The 22,066-nt window shown below is 38.4% G+C and overlaps 1 protein-coding gene across 4 annotated transcripts in view; it reads right to left on the reverse strand.

Annotated features, from left to right (window-relative positions):
* The window catches only part of MGAM2 (maltase-glucoamylase 2 (putative)), a 108,282-nt gene that overhangs the window by 75,082 nt on the left and 11,134 nt on the right, over window positions 1–22,066 (reverse strand). For all 4 annotated transcript variants that reach the window (XR_008296572.1, XR_008296573.1, XM_053217978.1 and 1 more), the window contains exons 4-15: window positions 16,295–16,415; window positions 16,080–16,189; window positions 15,379–15,533; window positions 14,357–14,528; window positions 12,016–12,115; window positions 11,144–11,256; window positions 9,526–9,651; window positions 7,307–7,438; window positions 7,119–7,217; window positions 4,631–4,744; window positions 3,199–3,283; window positions 447–564 (exon numbers count right to left, since the gene is read on the reverse strand). Coding sequence is in view for 2 of the 4 variants with exons in the window: in XM_053217978.1 (XP_053073953.1) it covers window positions 447–564; window positions 3,199–3,283; window positions 4,631–4,744; window positions 7,119–7,217; window positions 7,307–7,438; window positions 9,526–9,651; window positions 11,144–11,256; window positions 12,016–12,115; window positions 14,357–14,528; window positions 15,379–15,533; window positions 16,080–16,189; window positions 16,295–16,415 (1,445 nt within the window). In the remaining 2 variants the exon portion in view is untranslated. The remainder of the gene's footprint in view (window positions 1–446; window positions 565–3,198; window positions 3,284–4,630; window positions 4,745–7,118; window positions 7,218–7,306; window positions 7,439–9,525; window positions 9,652–11,143; window positions 11,257–12,015; window positions 12,116–14,356; window positions 14,529–15,378; window positions 15,534–16,079; window positions 16,190–16,294; window positions 16,416–22,066) is intronic.

The raw sequence follows: 22,066 nt of genomic DNA on the forward strand, positions 1-22,066 counted from the left end.
CATTGCCAGGTAAACAGGGGACACTCAGGTCAACTTGAATTTCATTTAAACGATGGATAATTTTTAGTGTAAGTATGTCCAGTACAATTTTAACTTGGTTCTATATTTTTATTTGCCAATTCAGGAAACCTTAGTGTGTTAACCACAGCAACATTGGGTAATAGGACCTCAGCAAGGGATGGCTTCCAAATGAATGCTGTAAATACCTTACACCTTACTGCCTACTAGTATCTGATGAAGTCCCTTAGTCACAAGCCAATCAAAACTAATCTCCCACAGAAACCAAGGGGCTATAGGAAAAGAGCTCTTTAGTAGCCTATAAGATCTGAGTTTCTGTGTCCTTATCAGCACAAAAATATTTGAAAAACATACTTCTGGAAGATTCTGAAAGCCCTCTGCCTCCTAACTCCCCCAAGCTGGAATTAGGGGGAAAACCAAGTACTTACAAGTGTGTAGCTTTTGCCATGGAGTAGCCATACAAGCTGTGGACATCATAGTGAAGGCCCTGATGAAATTCTGCATCCATGCAGAGGGTTCTTGCAGAAAGGAAGCCGTCCAGAACTCCTGTGGGGAAATACCCATTAGCGAGGCACTTCCTTGTCAATGGGCTCTAACAAAATAACCACCCAATTGTTTGCTTCCTCCTTGTTCTATCTTCCTACCCAGTCTCCGCCTAACGAAATCCTTTCCAGATTTTAAATTCTACCCTAAATGCTGCTTCCTACACGGATCTACACTAAGCCCCTGAGATAGATCATTAAAATTAATGTGCACGCCCACTGAGGTCACAAAAAAATGGTGCTGGATGGAGTAACTGAGGAACAAGCTCATTGCCACAGGAAGTTGGTCTGAGATTAAATACAAATAAGACACACACATTTCTCTACATATATTTGATCAAGAGGAACTGAATGTGTTAGGAACAGGCATGAGGGACAGTGGAAAGGAAAATGCTTTCACTCTTCCATTATAGGTACTCATATGCTGGGTAGGCTTTTTAAAGAAATGAGAGATGACATTTGGGTGGTTTCACAAATGAGAACTCAGATCCTGCCTCTAGAATCACCATTGCGACTGTATTTTCCCTAAAATGCTCAAAAGTTTCTGCTTTGTAGCCTAGGATCTCGTTCTTCCCTTATTTTTTCTCTGGTAGACCAGTAACTGAGACATAGCAGCCCTCCTTCGTGAAGCTCTGTTGTGGACATAGGGCTGCAGTATGAAGTACAATTCCAGAAAGCAGTGGGACCAGGAAACTGTGAGGTTGAGTTTTCCCCACAAGCCCAACAGAATCCCACCAGGTCAACTTAACCAGAAATTAAGTTGAATTCCAAAACATAATGAAATGTGTATTTTTGGCACAGCTCAGCCCGTGGAATGAGACTCACAACCACTTCCATGATAAGAAAAGACACTCCAGGGGCGCCCAGGTGGTTCAGTCGCTTGAGGGGCTGACTTTGGCTGAGAGCATGATCTCGAGGTTCGTGAGGTCGAGCCCCAGTGTGGAGCCTGTTTTGGATCCTCTGGCCCCCTGTCCCTCTGCACCTCCCGTGTTCCTGCTCGCGCACGCTCTGTCTCTCTCTCAAAAATAAATAAATATTAGAAACAAAAAAAGAAAAGACGCCACAACTGTCTAAAGGTCAAAGGTAAATATCTAAGTCTTTATCATGCTAGTTTGTGCTCTCCAAACCTGAAAAGGTGAGAAGCAGAGCAGCTCTGGGGCAGAGGCTAGTCACAGGTAGGAAGACACAATGCTGTGAGGTAGGGAGTGAGGTGTTTGCCAGAAGCAGGCAGAACAGGATGACATTGCAGTTTTTTTCATAGAACAAAACAAAATAAAACAAAACTACAACAACACAACAACTTAGTTCTGGCTAAGAAGAATATTAAGAGATTAAAAGGGAAACATAATAAACTGACCCACAGTGGGGAAAAAAATGGGAACAAAGACCGAGCAGAGACGAATAAAGAGTAAACAGGGCAAGCAAATAGATTTTGCAAGAAGTTAAGTGATCTGAAGACAAGATTTCTCCCAGAAAAGTTCTCCACTCTTTCAGTGACCAGAAAGGGCTCAAGAAACAGGTAAACCTTAGTCCAGGGTGCAGGGAAAGTGGACAAACCAGAATAAACTGGCAGAGACTGGCCAGATGTTCACCAAGCCTGTGTTCTCTTCCTGGGAGAGGAAGGTTGTATTTCACACTTTTGCTCCAGGGTAAACTGAGAATATGTGATTGGCTTTCTGAGCAAAGAAATGTGAGCCAATTGAACACACCTCACTTCAAGGCCAATAAAACTCCCTCTACCTCCACCGTCTCTCTCCTTCACCCAGGAAGCCAGAAACAAGGGACTCTGAGGTGGGAGCACCACTCAATGGAAGTAACTAGATCCCTGAGTCACTGCTTGAGTGACAGCCACACATCTCATGCCGGAGTATTATATGAGCAAAAAATAAATGTTTATTGTGTTAATCCACTTAGATGCTGGGCTTACTTGTTTCCACAGCACAATCTATTCGATGCTGTTACACACACACACACACACACACACACACACACACACAATTTCAAAATCAGGAATGGAAAATTTGACTAGAAATGAGACTTAAAAATAAGAGAGACTTGGGTGGTTCAGTTGGTTACATGTCCGACTTCGGCTCAGGTCGTGATCTCATGGTTCCGTGGGTTTGAGCCCTGCCTCGGGCTCTGTGCTGATGGCTCAGAGCCTGGAGCCTGCTTCAGATTCTGTGTGTGTGTCTCTCTCTCTGTCCCTCCTTCAGTCTCTCTTTCTTTCTCTCTCAAAAATAAATAAACATTAAAAAAATTTTTTTAATTAAAAAAAATGAAGAGAGACCTAATTGGGACCATTGATGCTTTCAATTATGGCTAATGAGCGGAAAAAAAATTAACAAAATTGCAGCTTTACTTCAATGGAAGGTAGTTTGGACTTGAGGTTTTCTGAAGAACCCCAAAGGGGCTGGGAGAACACAGAACCCCATGGGGGAGGCATGTCTCCATCACACACTCGCCCTGGGGTTCGGTTCCTGCAGCGAGAAAAGGTGGCCAAAGACCAATGTGGTGGCAGGGCCTCCAGCAGAGGAGCGGCCCACCTGGCTGCAGGCCGCGTGCTCCAGGACAGTGGGACTGAGCTCTGCCACAACCAGTGCTGCTGAGGCTGCTTTCAACAAGCCTTGTGACAACTTACTGGGAGTGAAAGGAGGAACGTTCAAGTGGTTTGACTCACACCCACCATTGGACCCGTGGTGAAAGCTGGATACTTCATCCATTTCCTGCAAAGACACAAAAGCCACACAAGGGAAAGGGTTACCTACAGTTGGGTTGGTTGTCTGAGAATGTCACCTGAACTAGGAGCCCATCTGGGGTCTCTTACCAACTGACTTAGGGGTCTTGAGTAATCTTCCTAAATTTTCTTGACCTCTGTTTCATCCTTTGGATTAGATTGTGCCTAAACTGCCCTCCAACTCTCAGTGGTATCAGGCACGTTTTACTTTTTATACCTTGAGTTCAATTAGTTAATTAGGAAATACCATCCCAAAGGCTGATTTTTACCCATGAATGTTATTGTTGCTGTTATTATTTCAGTGATGTGTTAAAAAAAAAAAATAACGCTTGGGGCACCTGGGTGGCTCAGTCAGTTAAGTGTTCGACTTCAGATCAGGTAACAATCTCGGAGTTCGTGAGTTCGAGGCCCGCATCGGGCTCTGTGCTGACAGCTCAGAGCCTGGAGCCTGCTTTGGATTCTGTGTCTCCCTCTCTCTCTACCCTACCCCCTGTTCATGCTTTGTCTCTCTCTCTCTCAAAAATAAATAAACATTAAAAAAATTGTTTTTAAAAAAAGCCTAAGATAGAGGAATGTTTCTATTTTACAATTTCCCCTTTTATTCCACTCAGTGAGGGACATGAAGATATAATTGAGATCAAATCTATTTCTTCAAAATGGATTAAAAAATTAAAAAATAGGTGATGCCTAATCCTGTTAACAGAGATAACTTCCCAAGTTTCAAAGAAATATCTCCCCCTGCTATCCCCACTTAAAAATAAAGTGGATTCATTAAATCATTCTCTAATTAACTTTAAATTTTAATGAAGCAGTGCAACAAATAATAGCAATTATAGCCTCTAATAAACCAGTATTTTTAGATTGAAAGACAGTTAATGGAGGAAAAAGCTGAGACCACAAGAAAGCAAAAGACTTTCTCACAAAAGACATAATCAGTCGGTGGCAGATCCAGAATTAAAATCCAGGGTTTTGAGGGGTCTATTTCACTGCATAGAAGCTCAGCATTAAGTAAAAGGATTTTTTTTTGACATTCACCTATTTATAGAAACAGAGACAGAGCACAAACTGGGGAGGGGCAGAGAGAGAGGGAAACACAGAATCTAAAATAGGCTCCAGGCTCTGAACCGTCAGCACAGAGCCTGATGTGGGACTCAAACCCACAAACCATGAGATCGTGACCTGAGCCGAAGTCCCACGCATAACCAACTAAGCCACCCAGGCGCCCCTAAGCACTAAGGCAAGAAGACTATTTTATTACAGATCAGGGTCAAAACTCATTCTCAAATCTTGGAACATCCATTTCCAAAAGAAGTTTGACCCGGGAATAACAACTTACAATCCACACTCCATCAAACTCGAGAGTTTTATGAAATTCACTGATCTGCTCTCTCCACCACTCAATACAAACTGGATTGCTAAAATCAGGAAAGACCGTCAATCCGGGATATCCCTAGAGAACAAAAAAGGCACCACAGTTGGTGTGGCTGGTGGGTGACTTACACACTGATGGCAGGCTATTGCTTCTTCCGTTAGGAGTCCCATGCATCTTATCATTTCAGAATCAAAATGTCCCCGAAAACTAAATAGTAAAATAGATGCAAGGAACCCAAAAGAAGTAAAAAGAGAAGGAACAATTGCTGATCACAGAACTGAGACGTTATCAGATGTCTTTTTTCTATGAAAACACAAAAGTAACATTTCATCATGTCAGACCAGATGGAAGAACTATTTAAAATTCTCACATGTCTAACTAGATAATATTTCAGGAGCGAATGATTGGATTCATTTAATGTGTTAATTAAAGAGCATTTAAACCCGTGTGGAATAACAAAGTTTATAAAGAATATGTTGATTTTGGTATATAAACAATCATTTTAAATGGCGAAATGAATTTAAAGAGGGCACTTGTGATGAGCATTGGGTGCTGTATGTAAGTGATGAATCACTGAATTCTGCTGAAACCAATATTGCATTCTATGTTAACAACTTTAAATTAAAAAAAAAAAACTTACTGAAAAATAAATAAATAAATAAAATGGTGAAATGAATTTTGTGCTTCTTATTCAGTTCCAATATCTCTTATCCTCTCTTCTCTTCCTATCTATTTCTATTAATGTAGCTTTCAACATTTTCCAGAAATAGCACAAAGATAGAACTTATAGCCAAATTATTGAAAATCCTGAACTGATAGGATACAAGATTTTGTGCTTACATTCTTATTAATTTTCTTAATGAATTTATAGGTTATGATTTAGGATGATGTTCAGGCAATATAATGAATATATATTCATATATGTAATGAAAACATATTATATATGTGAATATATATAATATATATTATATATTAGTATATAATGAATATATATCATATATGAATATATAATGAATAAATATTATATATTATATGTATATATTTATATTATAAATATTATAAAAATATAAATATATAATGTAAAAAACACATACATAAAATTCTGAGGCTTCTTAAACCTCAAGATGAGAGCTTAAAATTCTCAATTTAAATGGATTGAACTATTTGATAGGGCACCAAAGAGTGAATAGGTGATAGGGCACAAACAATAACCAGAGGTAATTTTGGACCTCAGGAAATAGGCAGTGTGGTAAAGAAGTCACCTACAGCAACACCCTATCTAGAGCAGACCCAGCAAGCTTCATTCTAACCAAATGCCTTTATAATAAACCTCCACCCACTAATTACATGCAACTTACTAATTGTATACCACTCAAATATGAGTCCTACTGAAATGACTCACACGTCTGGATAACCTACTTTTTAGATGAAAAAAATCATGTTTATGTGACCATGGCCTCTGATTTTGTACTTACAGATGATTATTGGTCTGCCTGATATTTTAGAAATTTTCTTCAAACAAAACCAAGCAAAGCATTGGTTTGGGGAAGGAAGGGAACTTCTCTACTATTTCCTGGAAGGTTCAACCCAATGAAAAAGAAAACACATAGAATTAAGTATTGTAAACAAAGTCGATAGGAATTCAGTGAGCAGTTATGTAAGGGGCATTGATAACCCCGAAAAGGAGTTTTAAAAAGTAAACTGCCCAGGAGCAACACAATTTGCAGTCACATAAACTTTCAGATTAAGTATGTTCGAGGAAACCTCACATAATCCAATTATCTAGGGCTGAGCCTGTAAGTAACTGGAATAAAAAGTTGCCTACATGATTTGATTTCAAGTACCCTGAAAAGAGGCTTCTAATCAGCCTACTCCAATGCCTAAAACTGCTACGTTGGAATGAAGGCTAGGCTCTACCTACAAGTCTCATGGAAAAGAAAAGGACGTTAGGTTGCACATTAGCCTATGAGCATATTGCTGCATTATTATAGCCGAATGTCTTGGGAAAGACAAGGAAATTGGGGTGCAGGAGGACTTTAAGAATAAATGAATTTTCTTCTAATAATACATTGCTTCTCAAATATCTAGGAATTCAGGGGCTAGCTTTTTAGAGACTAGATATTAGTTTTCCCACCACAAAAGAAGAAATGATAATTATGTGAAGTGGTAGAAATGGTATTTTCACAATGACAATCATACTGCAATAAACGTATCAGATCAACACGTCGCACGCCTTAAATTTACACAATGTCATATGCGAAATATATTTCAATTTTTTTAAATCCCCCAGAATTTTAATTATTTTACTATGACATCTATTGGTCTAAAAATAATATTAAGGAAGCCTCTAAAGCCATGAAAATAGTAATGATACTGCCTCCTACTCACTCTCATAACAAAAGTACCGACTTCCCCAGATGACTGTAAGTCAGTGATTTTCTTGCAAAATTACCTGTCCAATGGCAAATTCATTGTCCTGCCAGATCCATACTCTCTTCTTACTTCCAGTCTCATAGGGATGGTAGTTAGATTTATTTAATATTCCAGGATGCTAATAAATAAATATGATAACAATTATTTTTGTAAATTTCTTTTACACTTTGAAAGGAAAAATGAGGCGACAGATTTGTTTGAACATACCATAATGATCACATATTTCATTCCTTGGCCATGCAAGTCTTTGGCAAAATCTTCAAGACGAGGGAAAGCCTCTTTATCAATCGTGAAATCCTTTCCCCCTTCCATGTAGTCTATGTCAGAGTACTGGACATCCTGAAAAGATCCAACCCGCCGGTTAGAAAATATCACTGTGCTCACGGAAGGTATCATAGCTCGGGTACTTGCTCACTAAAACTGAAGCTGTGTTTCTCAGTGATCCTCAAACTCCCGGGACTTGGCTACCTCCTAGAAGTAGATAAGCCCCTTCTGAAAGATGCAGGTGCTCTTACGTTGTAGTTTTGTCTGGCTCTCTCTCTCTCTCCTCACAGGTGCATGTTATAAGGGAGGAACTTGGGAGGGAACTTGATGGTAGGGACTGTGTCTTGTTCATCTCTGTAACTCGAGAGGTTGGATGCTTGACGTAAAACAGGTGTGCTTTAAATGTCTGTTTGGGTAAGTATATTCATAATGTTATAACACTGTGCAAACGTGGAGCCCAAACATTAAGCTAGAATATATCAGAAGAGGAGAAAACAGTCATCTTGTTCTATAAAACTGCTAGAGTAATAACTCACAAAGATCAATGACAGAGGGCAGAGCTTTAATTGACCAAACTCTCACACATTATTTTAGGGTTTGCCTATCAATCTGAGATGGGCAGGTGTTATTCTCAGGGAGGAGACTGAAATGCAAAGGGGTTGAGTGACATTTCCCCAGGTCGTATTCATGGGTGGGTGGGGTCCACTGGGGCTTTTGTGATAGGTGATAGGAGTCAAAGGTGACCCCAGCTGTTCTTTTTTTCCAATCTGCCACAACTTCAAAGACATCTGAAGGTCTTTTAAGTAAGTGTTTCTCATGTGTATTAGAAGGCTCTGGCTTGCAGGCCTGAAGGAAATGTGGCTTGTGGCCTATTGCCAATGTGGCACATCTGTTCTAACACAGGGCAGTCAGCTAGTACCCAGGTGTCCTCGGGAACCACGTGGTGGGAAAGATCCAATCCATGGAAGAGAAGCTCATTTGTTTCTGAATCAGCAACACCTCAGAAAAGCCTTTCCCATCAGAGGTACGGGGATAGATTGAAACCAACACCCCTTGTAGTCAAAAGCACTATTTTTGAATCCTGGTCCTGCCATTTAGCTAGCTGGAGTGGCCTTGGAAAAGTTATGAACTGTGCAGTGAGTCTCCATTACCTTATGTACCAAATACCAATAAATGAGGGTTAACCATGATTGTGAAAGCACCTTATAAAATCATAATGACGTGTTGAGACCTGGCCTGATTCCTCCTGGAATTGAATGCTTGCAGACAGCATATTTGGGAGCATTAAAATGAAACATATAATCAGTTACTCCAAAACAACACAGTGGTCATGTTTTCTCACAGGAAAAATTCATCTCTCTGCCTGCTCCCCTTTCTGCCCTGAGAGGGGATTGAAAAGTCCTGAGATCAGGCCAAAGTCAAATATATCCTAGCCAAATTGGATCCTAGTCAAACATATGCTTGCAGCACAGTTCCAAAGATCTAGCCCAACATAAATTGTTTTGATAACCTCACTAATAACGTTATATATCTCCTGGATGAATTTGTCAAATATTATACACTTAATAATTATCTATTTACTGGTGGACATTGAACATCATAAACAGAGCTTTGGAGCAACAGAGCTTTTGATATCAGAGTCTGCTAGATCTTAAAGGAGTGTGCAAGGTCATTATGAGATACTTATTCTAAGTCATTTTTATAGCCATCAGCTCTTATTAGCCATGTCACCCCAGATGTTGCTTTCTTTTATAAAATAACAGCTAACTTTGTCAACAGTTCATCCTCTGTGCTGCCTGTCTTCCATAAAGTGTAAGGCAATCCTCACTATCAGTCCACCGAAGTCAGCCTTACATTCTCATTTTATAAAGGGGGAAACCAGGACTCAGAGATGTTAATTAACTAGCCCAACACTGACAGAACTAGGAAGAAGTAAAGTAAAATTCAAAACCATACCCATCTGACTCCATAAACAAGCCCTTTTGATGATGATATAGGTAATTTAGCATGCAAATTTCTGACAGTAGATGTCCCTATCTATGTATCTATCTATCCAACTTTCCATCTATCTCTTTGTATATGTTCCTAATAAATTGAATTAGATGCAAACACTAAAAGATAGGAAATGCTGTCTTACACTGATAAGAGAAGTTCCAACTTACATATGGGATCCCAGCTCCACGATTTCGGTCCACAACCTTCCTCAATCCATTGATTCCGCCATAGTTCCTGCGACTAAGCTGGAACCCAAGACTCCAGTAGGGAGGCAAGAATGGTCGTCCAATGAGCTGAAAAAATAGATACAGGCCCGGCTAAGCATTTAAAAAATTACTATTTTGAGGACCATGTCTGACACAGAAAATACTGTTTCCATTTCACCTTATATAAAGCCCCCAGATCTAAAAATGTCAGAGTCAAGAGAAATCTCCTAGGGTAATTTGCAAAATTCTACAACTCACATCTTTCTTTCCTAAGTACCTAAACATATTCTCAGCAACTGCAACATCACAAAATAATGGGATTAGCAAAAATGATTGAATAATGGTGTCATACTGGAAGGAAAAAAATAATAATCATTCACTCAGTAAATGTTTTCTGAGTGTTTATGATGTGCTGAGCATTGATGTAGGCACTTGGGATATAGCAGCATAAAGCAAACATAGTTCCTGCTCTCACAGAGATTAAAGGAAATACATAAATGCCTAGTATAATTTCAGATAGTGGTATGTGCTAAGGAAAAAGGAATCAGGATTGATAGGATTATGAGTGATTACGTGAAAAAACACTGGACTATGTTTAAAACCCAAGTTTACAGGGGTGCTTGAGTGGCTCAGTTGGTTACGCATCTGACTCTTGACTTTGGCTCAGGTCATGATCTCCTGGTCTATGAGTTTGAGCTCCCTATCAGGCTCTGAGCTGACATTGTAGAGTTGGCTTGGGACTCTCTCTCTCTTTCTCTCTCTCTCTCTCTCTCTCTGCACCCCCCACTGCTTGCTCTCTATCTCTCTAAATAAATAAAAATAAACTAAAAAAAAAAAGTCCAGGTCTTCAAGTTGCTCAAGCCAACACTCCGAGAAAATCTCAGCCACAGCCCTATTTCACATTGTTCCCTAGAAGCCGCTGCCCTCCCATGTGACAGTGCCTCTGAATTCCCACACAGTTTCTTTGCACCTCATAAATGGCACTTATTGTAAGCTGTCTCCTACTATAATTATTTCAGACAGTGTCAGACTTCCCCTATTTGATTACAAATTAGCTGGTATCTGGGACCATATTTCACATGACTTTGTGTCATATTGAGCAAGTCACTTCATCTTTCTATACCTAGGTTTTCCATCTGTATAACAGGAAGTTCAGGCTAAATGGTATCTGAAGTTCTTTCCTGTTGTAAAAATTGAATAAAAACTAAATAGCACAGTTCCTTTGACATAGTTTCTTTTCACTAAATTTTTCTTTATTGAATGAATGAATAAATTCTGCTGATTTGTGGCTGTTGATGTTTGGAATGACGGATCACATATGGATGGACTACGATATCCTTGGAAACAGGATGGTATCTGACTTATTTTTGCATTTAGTAAGCCTTGCGCAATGCCTCTTTAGCACTCAGCAGGCACCCAACAAATGTGCATCAAAATAAACACACGACCAATGAAAGACTCACAGTCCCAGCATTCATAATGCATAGCTTACATAAATTTAATTTTTCGCTTCTTAATTTATAATGAGTGTATGAGATAAGAGCAATAAATTATAACTCTCTACAAGCAAAGCCCATACCTCCAGATATTCCTGAACCACTTGTTCTGGAGTATTTCCCAGGAATACATAAAAGTCAAGGATGCCCCCAATCGTGCGGTAAGTGATTGCAGGAGCAGGCTGAAGGATGACCTCTGAAAAGATTAAAATGAGGGTTAACAGAACTTCATGGTTGCAAATATACTTTTCTCTAGAATGTGAATACCTGAGCTATTCAAAACAATTGCAGTGTCATTTTGAAAGAGATGAAAATCACATGTTTCTTTTTTTAGGTGATTGCTGAAGTTTATCATAATATTAAGTGAGTAAAACACTAATGAAGAACTGATTTTTTTTAAGAGAAAGAAGAACCAATTCTATTTTAATCTGGCTATGGAACAATGCAAATATTTGGGATTTGTGAGTGATATAACTTATTTAAAAACCTTATTAGATGAATTTAATTACAACTTACAGATAAAAATAAAAATAAGTCCTTATTAAGGGTTCTGTTAGTCCAGAAGCTAGAGGGGGAAGATTCTGGAGTGGGGTAGGGATGAGCTATGAGAGACAGCCTGCAGAACACAGCCTTGCTGCCTATAGATAGACAGCCTGGTTTACGTGTTGAAATCCACAGGTATCTTTGGGACCTACCTGTCAATGGATCTTATTATCCACAGAATCTTATGGATAACATTGCATCAAAAGAGAACCCTGAAGCAGTTTTCAATGTAAATAGCTTTTAGCATGAACTACATTTGTAACAGGTTATCCTACTTTGGGGTTCCTGTTTCTATAGAAGCATTGTAGGTTAAATATACCTTTGGTTAAACAGTGATCTGACCATGAAAGTCATTCTTATAAAAGCCACATCGCAAAACATATCCCTGCCAAGATAAAAAGATGCCTCGTACCCATGGCATTACTGTTCAACAGAAAAACCCCAAAAGAGGAGCCGCTGGTGTCTTCGAGGCACAGGAAGAATGTATGAGCTCCATACAGATTAATCATGCCCTGTCAAGAAAAATGATAGGAAATAATAGTAGTGTATGTTAAAAATGTTTTTATTTATCCTAAAACAAACAAAATCAAAATCTGTGTACAACCTGTACTTGGTCAATACTTGATGTAGTTTAGTATTGTATCAAAAGGGTATTGATGGGGCACCTGCATGGCTCAGTTGGTTGAGCATCTGACTCTTGATTTTGGCTCAGGTCACGATCCCAGGGTCGTGGGATCAAGCCCATATCGGGCTCTGCACTGAACATAAGCCTATTTGAGATTCTCTCTCTCTCTCTCTCTCTCTCTCTCTCTCCCTCTCCCTGTTTCCCTCTCCCCCACTTGTGTTTTCTCTCTCTCTCTCTCAAAAAAAAAAAAAGGTATTGAAATGGTAACATCAATTGAAAAATGGGTAAATAAAATGTGGTATATCCATACAATGGAATACTATTAGTAATAATAAGAAATGAAAAACTGATCCATGCTACAACATGAATAAACCTCATAAATGTTGTGCTAAGTGAAAAACCATATATTGCATAATTCCATTTATATGAAGCATCCAGAGAGGTCAAATCTATACAGACAGAAAGTAGATTAGTGATTGCCCAGGGCTGACATGGGCACTGAGGTGGGAAAGGGGATTAGGTCTAAAAAAGGTATAAGGGATCTTAGTGGTATGAGGAAAACATATTCCAAAACTGGATTATGATGATAGCTGCACAACTCGATAATGTGCTTAAAAAATTACTGAGTTGTACATTTAAAACAGGCGAATTATAAAGTAAATAAATAGTATCTCAGTCAAGTTATTTTTTTTTTAATTTGGAAAATATTGTGCTTCGGATTCTGTGTCTCCCTCTCTCTCTCTGCACCCCCTCCCCGCTCACATTCTGTCTCTCTGTCTCAAAAATAAATAATAAACATTAAATTTTTTTTTAATTTGGAAAATATTGGCAAAGACACACAACAACATGTTAGCAGAAGATGATGTTAGTATGAGAAAGTTTTAATTTCTTCTTTATGCCAGCTGTGTTTTCTATTTTCTCTATAATTACTATATAACACTTAGGTAGTAAATAGGTTTAAAAGAAAAAGAAAAAGATACTGAACCCATCACAGGGCTGTGATGAACACTGATCTAAAAAAAGATAGTGTGTATAACAGTAAAAATGTGAGAGGGAGAGGGAGAGAGAGAGAGAGAAAGAGAGAGAGAAGGAAAAAAAAGGAAGGAAGAGAGGGAGGAAGGAAGGTACACAAAGACTTTAATCTGTGATTACATAACTCAAGAATTTTTTAGCTATAGAAGGCCAAGCTTAGTATGATGCTTAGCATTCCTTATTTGTCAGGGTCCTTGAGCAAGCATTTTAGTGAATGTGCTGGCCATTGCTTTTTTCTCTCTGTTTCATTCAGTAAGTAAGCTCCCTTCCTTGCATCAGATAGTGGTAGGTGGGCCAGTTAATGGGCTACTAAACCTGCACGTCTTGCACAGATTTGGGAAACATTACAAGCACAATGGAGGCCTCAGGACATGCTCTACAAAGCAATGCTGCTCAAAGCTTGTTCACGAACTGGTACCTCCCCACACGCTTTACTGTAAGTCAGCAACAAGGAAAGTACAAAAATCAAGAGAAAGAGTTCAGGAACTTGTACAGCAATTTAAACGAGTGATTTTATATCTGTTCAATTTAAACATATATTTTTTATGTCTTTGAGTAATCCTATTTCATTTTCCTAGGATTAAAGAGAGAGAGAGAGAAAGGAACTGATCCTTCACTACAGATATGTTGAGAGACACTGCCCCGGAACAGCTTTAATATGCATGTGGGTCCCAGTGGGCCTTGTAAAAATGCAGATTATGGTTCAGTAGGTCTGAATAATTTTAAAGCTGCTAAAAGAAGTATTTTTTAGTCCACAAAGTTCTACGGAGGATAGCTCCTGCCGAAGCTCTCCCCTAGATACAACTCAATTATGAAAGACGGAGTTATTTTGCAGAAGGATTTTCTAATATATATTAGGCTATCGTACAGTCATTAATTATATCTTCCCTTAAAAGGGAGATTTTCAAAAATGGATTTATTACTAATCATGAGTTTATAAGCCTCAAGAACAAGTATTCTCCCACACAAACAGATCTAACTTGGGCAAAATAATACATGGATGTAACTCTGTGGGTTGCTTGACTTTAGGTCACATTCTGGAAAGGAGAGAAAGATTCCTTCCTGTGAGCAACAGGCAGGAGGAAGGGGAGCTCACCTTGGTGGGGGTGGCATCCCGAGTGAAGATGGGCCAGGTCTTCCAGGTCAGGTTGTGGAGGTACTGCTGATGCACGTGTTCTCCCAGCCCATACACGGAGGTGCTGGGCAGTCGGAAAGACAGCTGCAGGTACTGATGGGCAAACTGCAGGGGCCCGATGCTCGTGTCCAACCTGGGCCATTGGGCAAGGACGAGAGTCACCAACCAGCTATCTCTGCCGGGAAACTGTCTGCTACTCTCCCTGTCGACTTCGAGAACAGTTGTTTTGTGCATGTTCTCATTCACTTTCATACTACCTTTGAAGGTCCTTCTAGGGGGTCTCTGATTCTTTATTTCTAGAGGAGCATAGCACCGGAGACGTGACACCAGAAGCTCAAGTTGATGACTGGAGGAAGAGAGCAGATACAACCTTACGCTTGCGTCTGCTTCTTGCCAGGCACTACTCTGGATGCCTCCAGAATGTATCTCGGTACACAGAGCAACAGTGGACATTATGATTCCCTTTCTACGGACGTGGAAACTGAGGCTGACGTGAGATACTTTGTCTAACCTCACAAAGCTGACTGGTGGCTTGTTGATGCCAGAACTTGAATACAAATTTTACTGACATGAATCCTTGTATTTTCTCCAGTACAGTTTATGATTTATGCTCAGGTCACTGTTAGGCTCTTCATGGCAAGTTTCTCAGGACATAGAAATTTAGAATGCTAGACAGTGAAGTTGAGTTGCAAAGTGAATGGTAATCCAAAACAATGGCATTTCCTACTTCAGAATATATATTAACTGCAAGTGTTTTTATCTAACTTAGCACACCAGCACATTTATTTTTTAGTATGCTGTGCTCTTCAGTCATGACAGATGAACAGTGTTAATGATCTACAGTAAAACTTTGACATTTTGTTGAGGTCCAAATATTTTCCCAAATCATACTTATCTCATTACCCACCCCTAGTAAGTCAGAGTGAATGATACTGAGACTATATATTCATTCAAAGATACACAAAGAGTGTTGAAAAGCTCACAAGATTCTTTTGTTGCTGGTCCGTATGATCTTGAAGCTGAAGGGCTCATTAATGACCTCTACGTGATAGTTCAAATTAGAGGTCTTAGGAGTCCTATCAAGCAAGTCAATATTTTCAAGGGTGACTTCATAGCGTTTGCTATCCATATCAGTGATCTGTCAGAATAAAAAGAGAAAAAACAACTCCAGATACGACCACTTCTGGGGCACCTGGGTGGCTCAATCGGTTGAGTGACTGACTGTTGATTTCTGCTCATGTCACGATCTCTCGGTTCATGAGTTCAAGCCTCATGTCAGGCTCCGCACTGTCAGCACTGCTGGGATTCTCTCTCTCTCTTCTCTCTCTTTGTCCCCCCTCCCACCCATTCTCCCCCCTCCCCCAAATAAATAAATAAATAAATAAGCTATAAAAAGAGATAATTTCCTTGTAGAGCTATGAAGGACTTTCACTGTCAGTGAGAATAGCTTCTAATTCTTAACCCTGTGTTTCCTGATTTATGAGAAAAAAAAGATCACCCAATCATATGTCCCCCACAAAATACAAAAGAGCCTACCCATCCCATTGGGAGATTCCTGCAGAGGGAAACAGAGGCACATTCTGCCTCCATACCTCTATGCAGTGTCTAAAGGACAATGAGCTGAAACCAGAGTAGGGGCGTGGCATTCTTCAGAGATGTATTCAAAGGTAACCACAGAACCAACCTTAAAATGAAAACGATTGGATGTCTGATAGTCAGCCGCGAAGAGGACGTCAGGGACGTCATATCCAAACAGAGATGGGGTAGGTAGCCTTTTCAACTTGGCGGTAAACCCTGGGGGGGTGGGGGTGAGGAGGCAGCTTTTAGCTTTTATTTTGCAGTTAGCTTATCTGAGTCATCAAGAGTTGTTCTCTGGGACCTCATTAGGGCAGTACTCACCTGTTGTGTCATTCTGTCTCTTGCCAACTTTATAGCCCCAGTTCCTAGGGAAGAAGCACCTCGGGGCACCTGTATGTGTCACAGGCTTCCAGCAGCATTTATATACCCATCTGCAGACATTCTGTAACAATGGCACAGTGTTAGCATTGTATGAAATAAAGCAAAGAAAGTACTGTCTAAGAGTAATAATCAATTTTATTCCAAGAAGAATTTAACAATTTAAGACAAGAATTTACACTGAGTCATATGTTCATTCTTCTTTTATTCACACATTTATCCATCCATCCAATATGGATTTATTACCTACCAGACAAGGAGATGATAATACATATAAATAAGACATAGTTCTTGCCTTCAGCAAACTGACATCATAGTCTAGTAGTAATGCAGACAATTCCAGTACGAGAGGAGTACTCGACAGAATGTGCCCAGGGGCTGAGGGAACATACACATCAGCCATCGAACACAGCCTAGAAGGCTGCAAGTGGGATGGGGAGGGCTTCCAGGTAGGTGAAAGATGAGTCCAGTCCTAATGCACCAAGAGGGGTTAGATAAGTTAACAGTGGAGCAGTATTCCAAGCAGAGAAAGCAGCAACGTATGACAGATCCATAAAAACCACAAGTTCATTGTACCAAGAACACTAAGAGAAACAAGGCTGGAGGCACACAATACTCATACCACAAGTGAGCTGGATGTCAGACCAACCAGCTTAGACTTTCTCATGAGGAAGAGTCATGGAAATGACTAACAATATGGCATAAAGAAATGCATTTCTAAGATGTAAGAAAAGGAAAGCAAAGGAAAATAGAGATTAAGATAGAACTAGGACAGAAGGTGATGAAAATATTCACAATGTCCACAAGGTAAAAATAAACCACGTATGGCTTCTCAGAGTGGTTTGATTATGGATTTTTGAAATGATTATCCTTTGGTGAGATGTTTTTTCTATAGGTCCCACAACTTTAAGATTAACTTCCATAAAAATGGTTTTGTTATAATAAAGAAATAAAATAGATGGTAAATTGTTGAAATAAACATAGGCATCCACCTCTTCACCCAACTAAATTTACATGAAGTGACAGAAGTATCATTAAGAAAAGAATGCAGGGGCACCTGGGTGGCTCAGCTGGTTAAGTATCCGTCTTCAGCTCAGGTGATCTCAGGCTTCGTGAGTTTGAGCCCGCGTCAGGCTCTGTGCTGACAGCTCAGAACCTGGAGCCCGCTTCAGATTCAGTGTCTCCCTCTCTCTGCCCCTCTCCCGCTCATGTTCTGTCTCTCTTTCTCTCCCAAAAATAAATAAACATTTCAAAAAAAAAAGAAAGAAAAGAATGCAAAACCACTACAAAACAGTCAGCTATAATGAAATATGGCTGACCAGAAACACAGGAAGTAGATTTTATCAACTCTAGGGAAAAACGTATTCATAGCTTAAAACACAAGAGGAGAAAAAAACTGGCTAATCTAAGCCAAGTCAATGTGGAGAAGTAGAAGAGAACTGGGGGCATAGTTTTGGATGATTAATTGGGAAGCTCCAGTATGAACACTTAGCTGCCCAATCTGACATTCCTTACAGCTATTGGTAAGCTCTGGCTAATTGGTGGGCATCCTGAAGTATTTGTTCATAGGTTAAGGGAGTTAGGAAAGATGCTAGGAGCTGGAAGCCATGGCAATACACCAGTTAATAAGCCAGCCCCCCTTATCGTGAGACAAGTACCCACATTCTTTCTGGCAGTCCTTTCCTTCCCTCCCAAATACTCAGTGTGAGCCAAGGTAAATAGGGCAGGTGGTCATAGATAATTAAATACAAAATGACAGTCGAGAACCACAAAACATGAGAGAAACCAACACCAGGGTAGGTACCAAACTTAGCAAATTATAAAAGAATATATATATATATATATATATATATATATATAGTATAATTTGTGTTAAAACAAAACAAAGATATTAATATATGAGCATAATATATAAAAATATATTCATAAAGAAAGTACTGCTTATGTATTGATAATCAATTTTATATGCAAATATAATCATAAATATATGCAAAAGCATAGAAAAATCAAGAGAAGGATACACACCACATTATTGACTTGATTCTGGGAAGTGTCTCTGGAGGTAGAGAGAACATTATGAATAAGGAATGACTTTCCCTCTTTACTCTGTACATAACTATAATGTCTCCATCTTTCTTATTAAAGAAATGTATCCAGTATAAATTTTGTGATAAAGAAAAACAAAATAATGTCACAACACTACTTGTTTGGAAAAGGTATCTCAGATGCTAACGTCTCATGTAATTGCTATGAAAAGCCATGCCATGAATACAGCTTAAATCAATGTTTCATGTCTATTATAAACAAAGCAATCACATCATAACCATAAAATATTCTTAAATGTGCCTACTAATTCTCCATATATACAGTCGATATTCCTGCCCCATCCTCTCCAGATAACAACATCAACATAAGCTGGAGGGGGATCAGTGGAGAGTTTGTGAGTTCTGGATAACCTCCAGATAACTGATACTCCTAAGTCCGAGGCAGACATTCAGTGCCTCTGCTACCTCTGAAACTGAGGTTGGTAAAGTCCAAAAGGTCAGTTTCACTGCCATAAACTGTTCCAGAATCTATAGACCTGTATAAAAAGCAATAAGATAAGAAATCCAATACCTTCAGGTAAATACAGTATTTTTGAATGCCGTCTGCCATAACATCTCTACTTCAATTTTAAGCCATTCCCAGTATTGCAGGTACCAAAGGTAAAATCTTTGACATAGATACATCTCCTTCTTTTCCATTTCCACTGCCACCACGAACAGTAATACAGACCTTCATAAACTCTTCCCTGGTCTACAGTGGTTGACTCATGACAAGCCTCCCTTTCTCTTTTCTTCTCCTAACACCAAACTTTCCCAAAGAGTATTCACCAGTTATCTTCCAAATAGACTTTTATGCTATTTTCCACTCAAATTATTGACTAATAACACTTGAGAATCAACTCGGAAATTATGTAATCCAACTTCCATTTAATATAAGGATTCTTTCAGCAGTGCCTCTGAAAGATGCTTAAGTTCCGTGAATGCTGTGTTGCTAACTTCTTCCAAAATCAGAAATTTCACCTTCATGGTTAATATTTTATCACAAAGTTATTTCTTATGTTTAGTTAAAATCACTCCCCAGAAAGTTCCATTCTCTGAAACTTATTGTAGTTGCATATTGCCTTTTAGATAAAATATCTCAAACTATACTGAAAAGTAAGAAGGAAAAAGGATCCTTAGTGTTACTAGACAAGGAGAATAAGAAATGCATTTTGGGGAAAAAGTGTTAATGGTTATTAGTTGCAGGTATCATTATTATCTAAGAAAAATTAAAAAGTGTTTATAAACACACTAGGATAATAAATAAATTTAAGAAGATTTCTGGTTACAAGATTAGTATTCAAAAAATCAATTTTAAGTCAATGTGCCAACAACAGCTAAATGGAAAATTAAAGTTTAAAAATATTTAAATAATATCAAACATCATATAGTTAGAAAATACTTGGAAAAAATTTTTGGACATCTACACCAAAAACTTCAAAATTAAAAATCTCAATAAATGAAAAAATATATCATGATCATAGATTAGAATATTCACTCTTATAAAGTATGACAATTCTTCCAAAATTAATCTGTACATTTTATGTGAACAGAATAAAATTTCTGGCAGATTTTGTAAGAAAACCAGTGGACTGAACTGATTCTAAAATGTATTTAGAAATCTAAAGGGTGAAGAATAAGCTAGGCAATCTTGAAGAAAAATAAAGGCACTTTGGAAGACCGATACAATCACATATCAAGACCTATTATAAAGCTATACTAATAAAGGGAGTGTGGTATTGGCAAAAGAACAAACTAACAATGGAACAAAACAGATATTCCAGAAATAGATCCTCACTTGTAAAGACACATAATTTACAGTGTGGGGGCCACTACAATGCAGAGGGGTAAAGATGGTTATTTCAATAAGTGGTGATGGATCTATTAAAGATTCAAGAAAAAAAATGTTCTGGACTCCTACCTGATAGCATACACAAGAACCAATTCTAGATTGATTAAAAATCCAAATTTGATAAATGAAACAATGCTTTTAGAGGAATACATAGGAATATATTTTCCTAACCTTGAAGTAGGCAATAATTTTTAAATAGAATACAAAATGCACATTAAAACTTGGTAACGTGGATTTTATTAAAGCTAAGAACTACTTTTCATCAAAAGTCACCATTCGGTTAAAAGTCAAACAACAGAGTACGAAAAGATACTTACAATGTATATATCTGATAAAAGATTTACACTCAGAATATATAAATGATTACAAAGCAACAAGAAAAATATGAACAGTCCAACAGAAAAAACTGGTTAAAAAAGTTGAAAAGACACATCACAAATATGATTGTCCATGTAGCCAGTAAGTATATGAAAAGGTGTATAACTTCATTAGTCATGAGGGAGATACAAAGCAGAGGGAACAGAGTCAACAGTATTGTAATAACATGGTATAGTAACAGATGGTGACTATACTCATCATTGTGTAATGTGTAGAAATGTGGAATCACATACATATCATAGTGCCAACTATATTTCAATATTAAAATTTTTAAGTTAAAATTACATTAAGAAAAACAAAGAAAAAGGAGAGAACATTAGGATACAGAGGAGAGTACGTTAGGATACAGAGCAACTGCTATTACCTACTGCTAGAGGGACTGTAAATTGGTACAAATTCTTCAAAAAACTATTTTGCAATATCACTGAAAGATAAACATGTACATATTTTATGAACTAGGATACAAATATATACTTAATAACTCAAGAAGAAGAACTACAGAAACCATCTAGAAATAGGAAATTTCAGTTGGCCAATTATTTAATTAATATATTCTGATATAATAAAACATAAACACGTAAATATAAAATAAAATAAATGTAATAAGTGTAAAATAATCTTAGTAATAAAAGAAGCACCAGGTAGAAAATTTAATGGATTGCATATATAATAGAAACTAAGCATCTGAAAGGTTTAGGGGAAAATCCTCATAATGCATATGTAATAAAATGCATATATTTTAAAAAACATTTATTTATTTTGAGAGAGAGAGAGAGAGAGAGAGAATGAGTGGGAGAGGGGCAGAGAGAGAGAGGGAGAGAGAATCCCAAGCAGACTCTTTACTGACAGCACAGCCTCCATGCAGGGTTCCATCTCACAAACCATGAGATCATGACCTGAACCAAAATCGAGTCAGATGCTCAACCTACTGAGCTACCTAGGTATCCCTGTAACAAAATGCATATTAAGGGAAACATAAAACCCAGCTAAGAAATATACATATATAAAAAAGAGTTGAAATGGAGAGATTTCCTATGGTTTCAGAATGGGAAGATTCAAAATTATTGAGATATCAGTATTGCCTAAATACATTTTAAAAAAGGGATAGGCGTCACTGGGTGGCTCAGTCAGTTGAGTGTCTGACTTAGGGTCAGGTCATGATCTTGCAGTTGGTGAGCTGGAGCCCTGCATCAGGCTCTGTGCTGACAGCTCAGAGCCTGGAGCCTGCTTTGGATTCTGTGTCTCCCTCTCTGTCTCTGCCCCTTCCCCACTTGCACTATGAGTCTCATTCTCTCTCAAAAATAAATAAACATTAAAAAAATGCCTAAATATAACTCAAAACTCAATGCAGTCCTAATTAATATCCCAATAGGATATTACGGGATATAGAATGTGGAATAT

Source organism: Acinonyx jubatus, chromosome A2 (assembly GCF_027475565.1).
Source record: "Acinonyx jubatus isolate Ajub_Pintada_27869175 chromosome A2, VMU_Ajub_asm_v1.0, whole genome shotgun sequence".
Taxonomy (NCBI): domain Eukaryota; kingdom Metazoa; phylum Chordata; class Mammalia; order Carnivora; family Felidae; genus Acinonyx; species Acinonyx jubatus.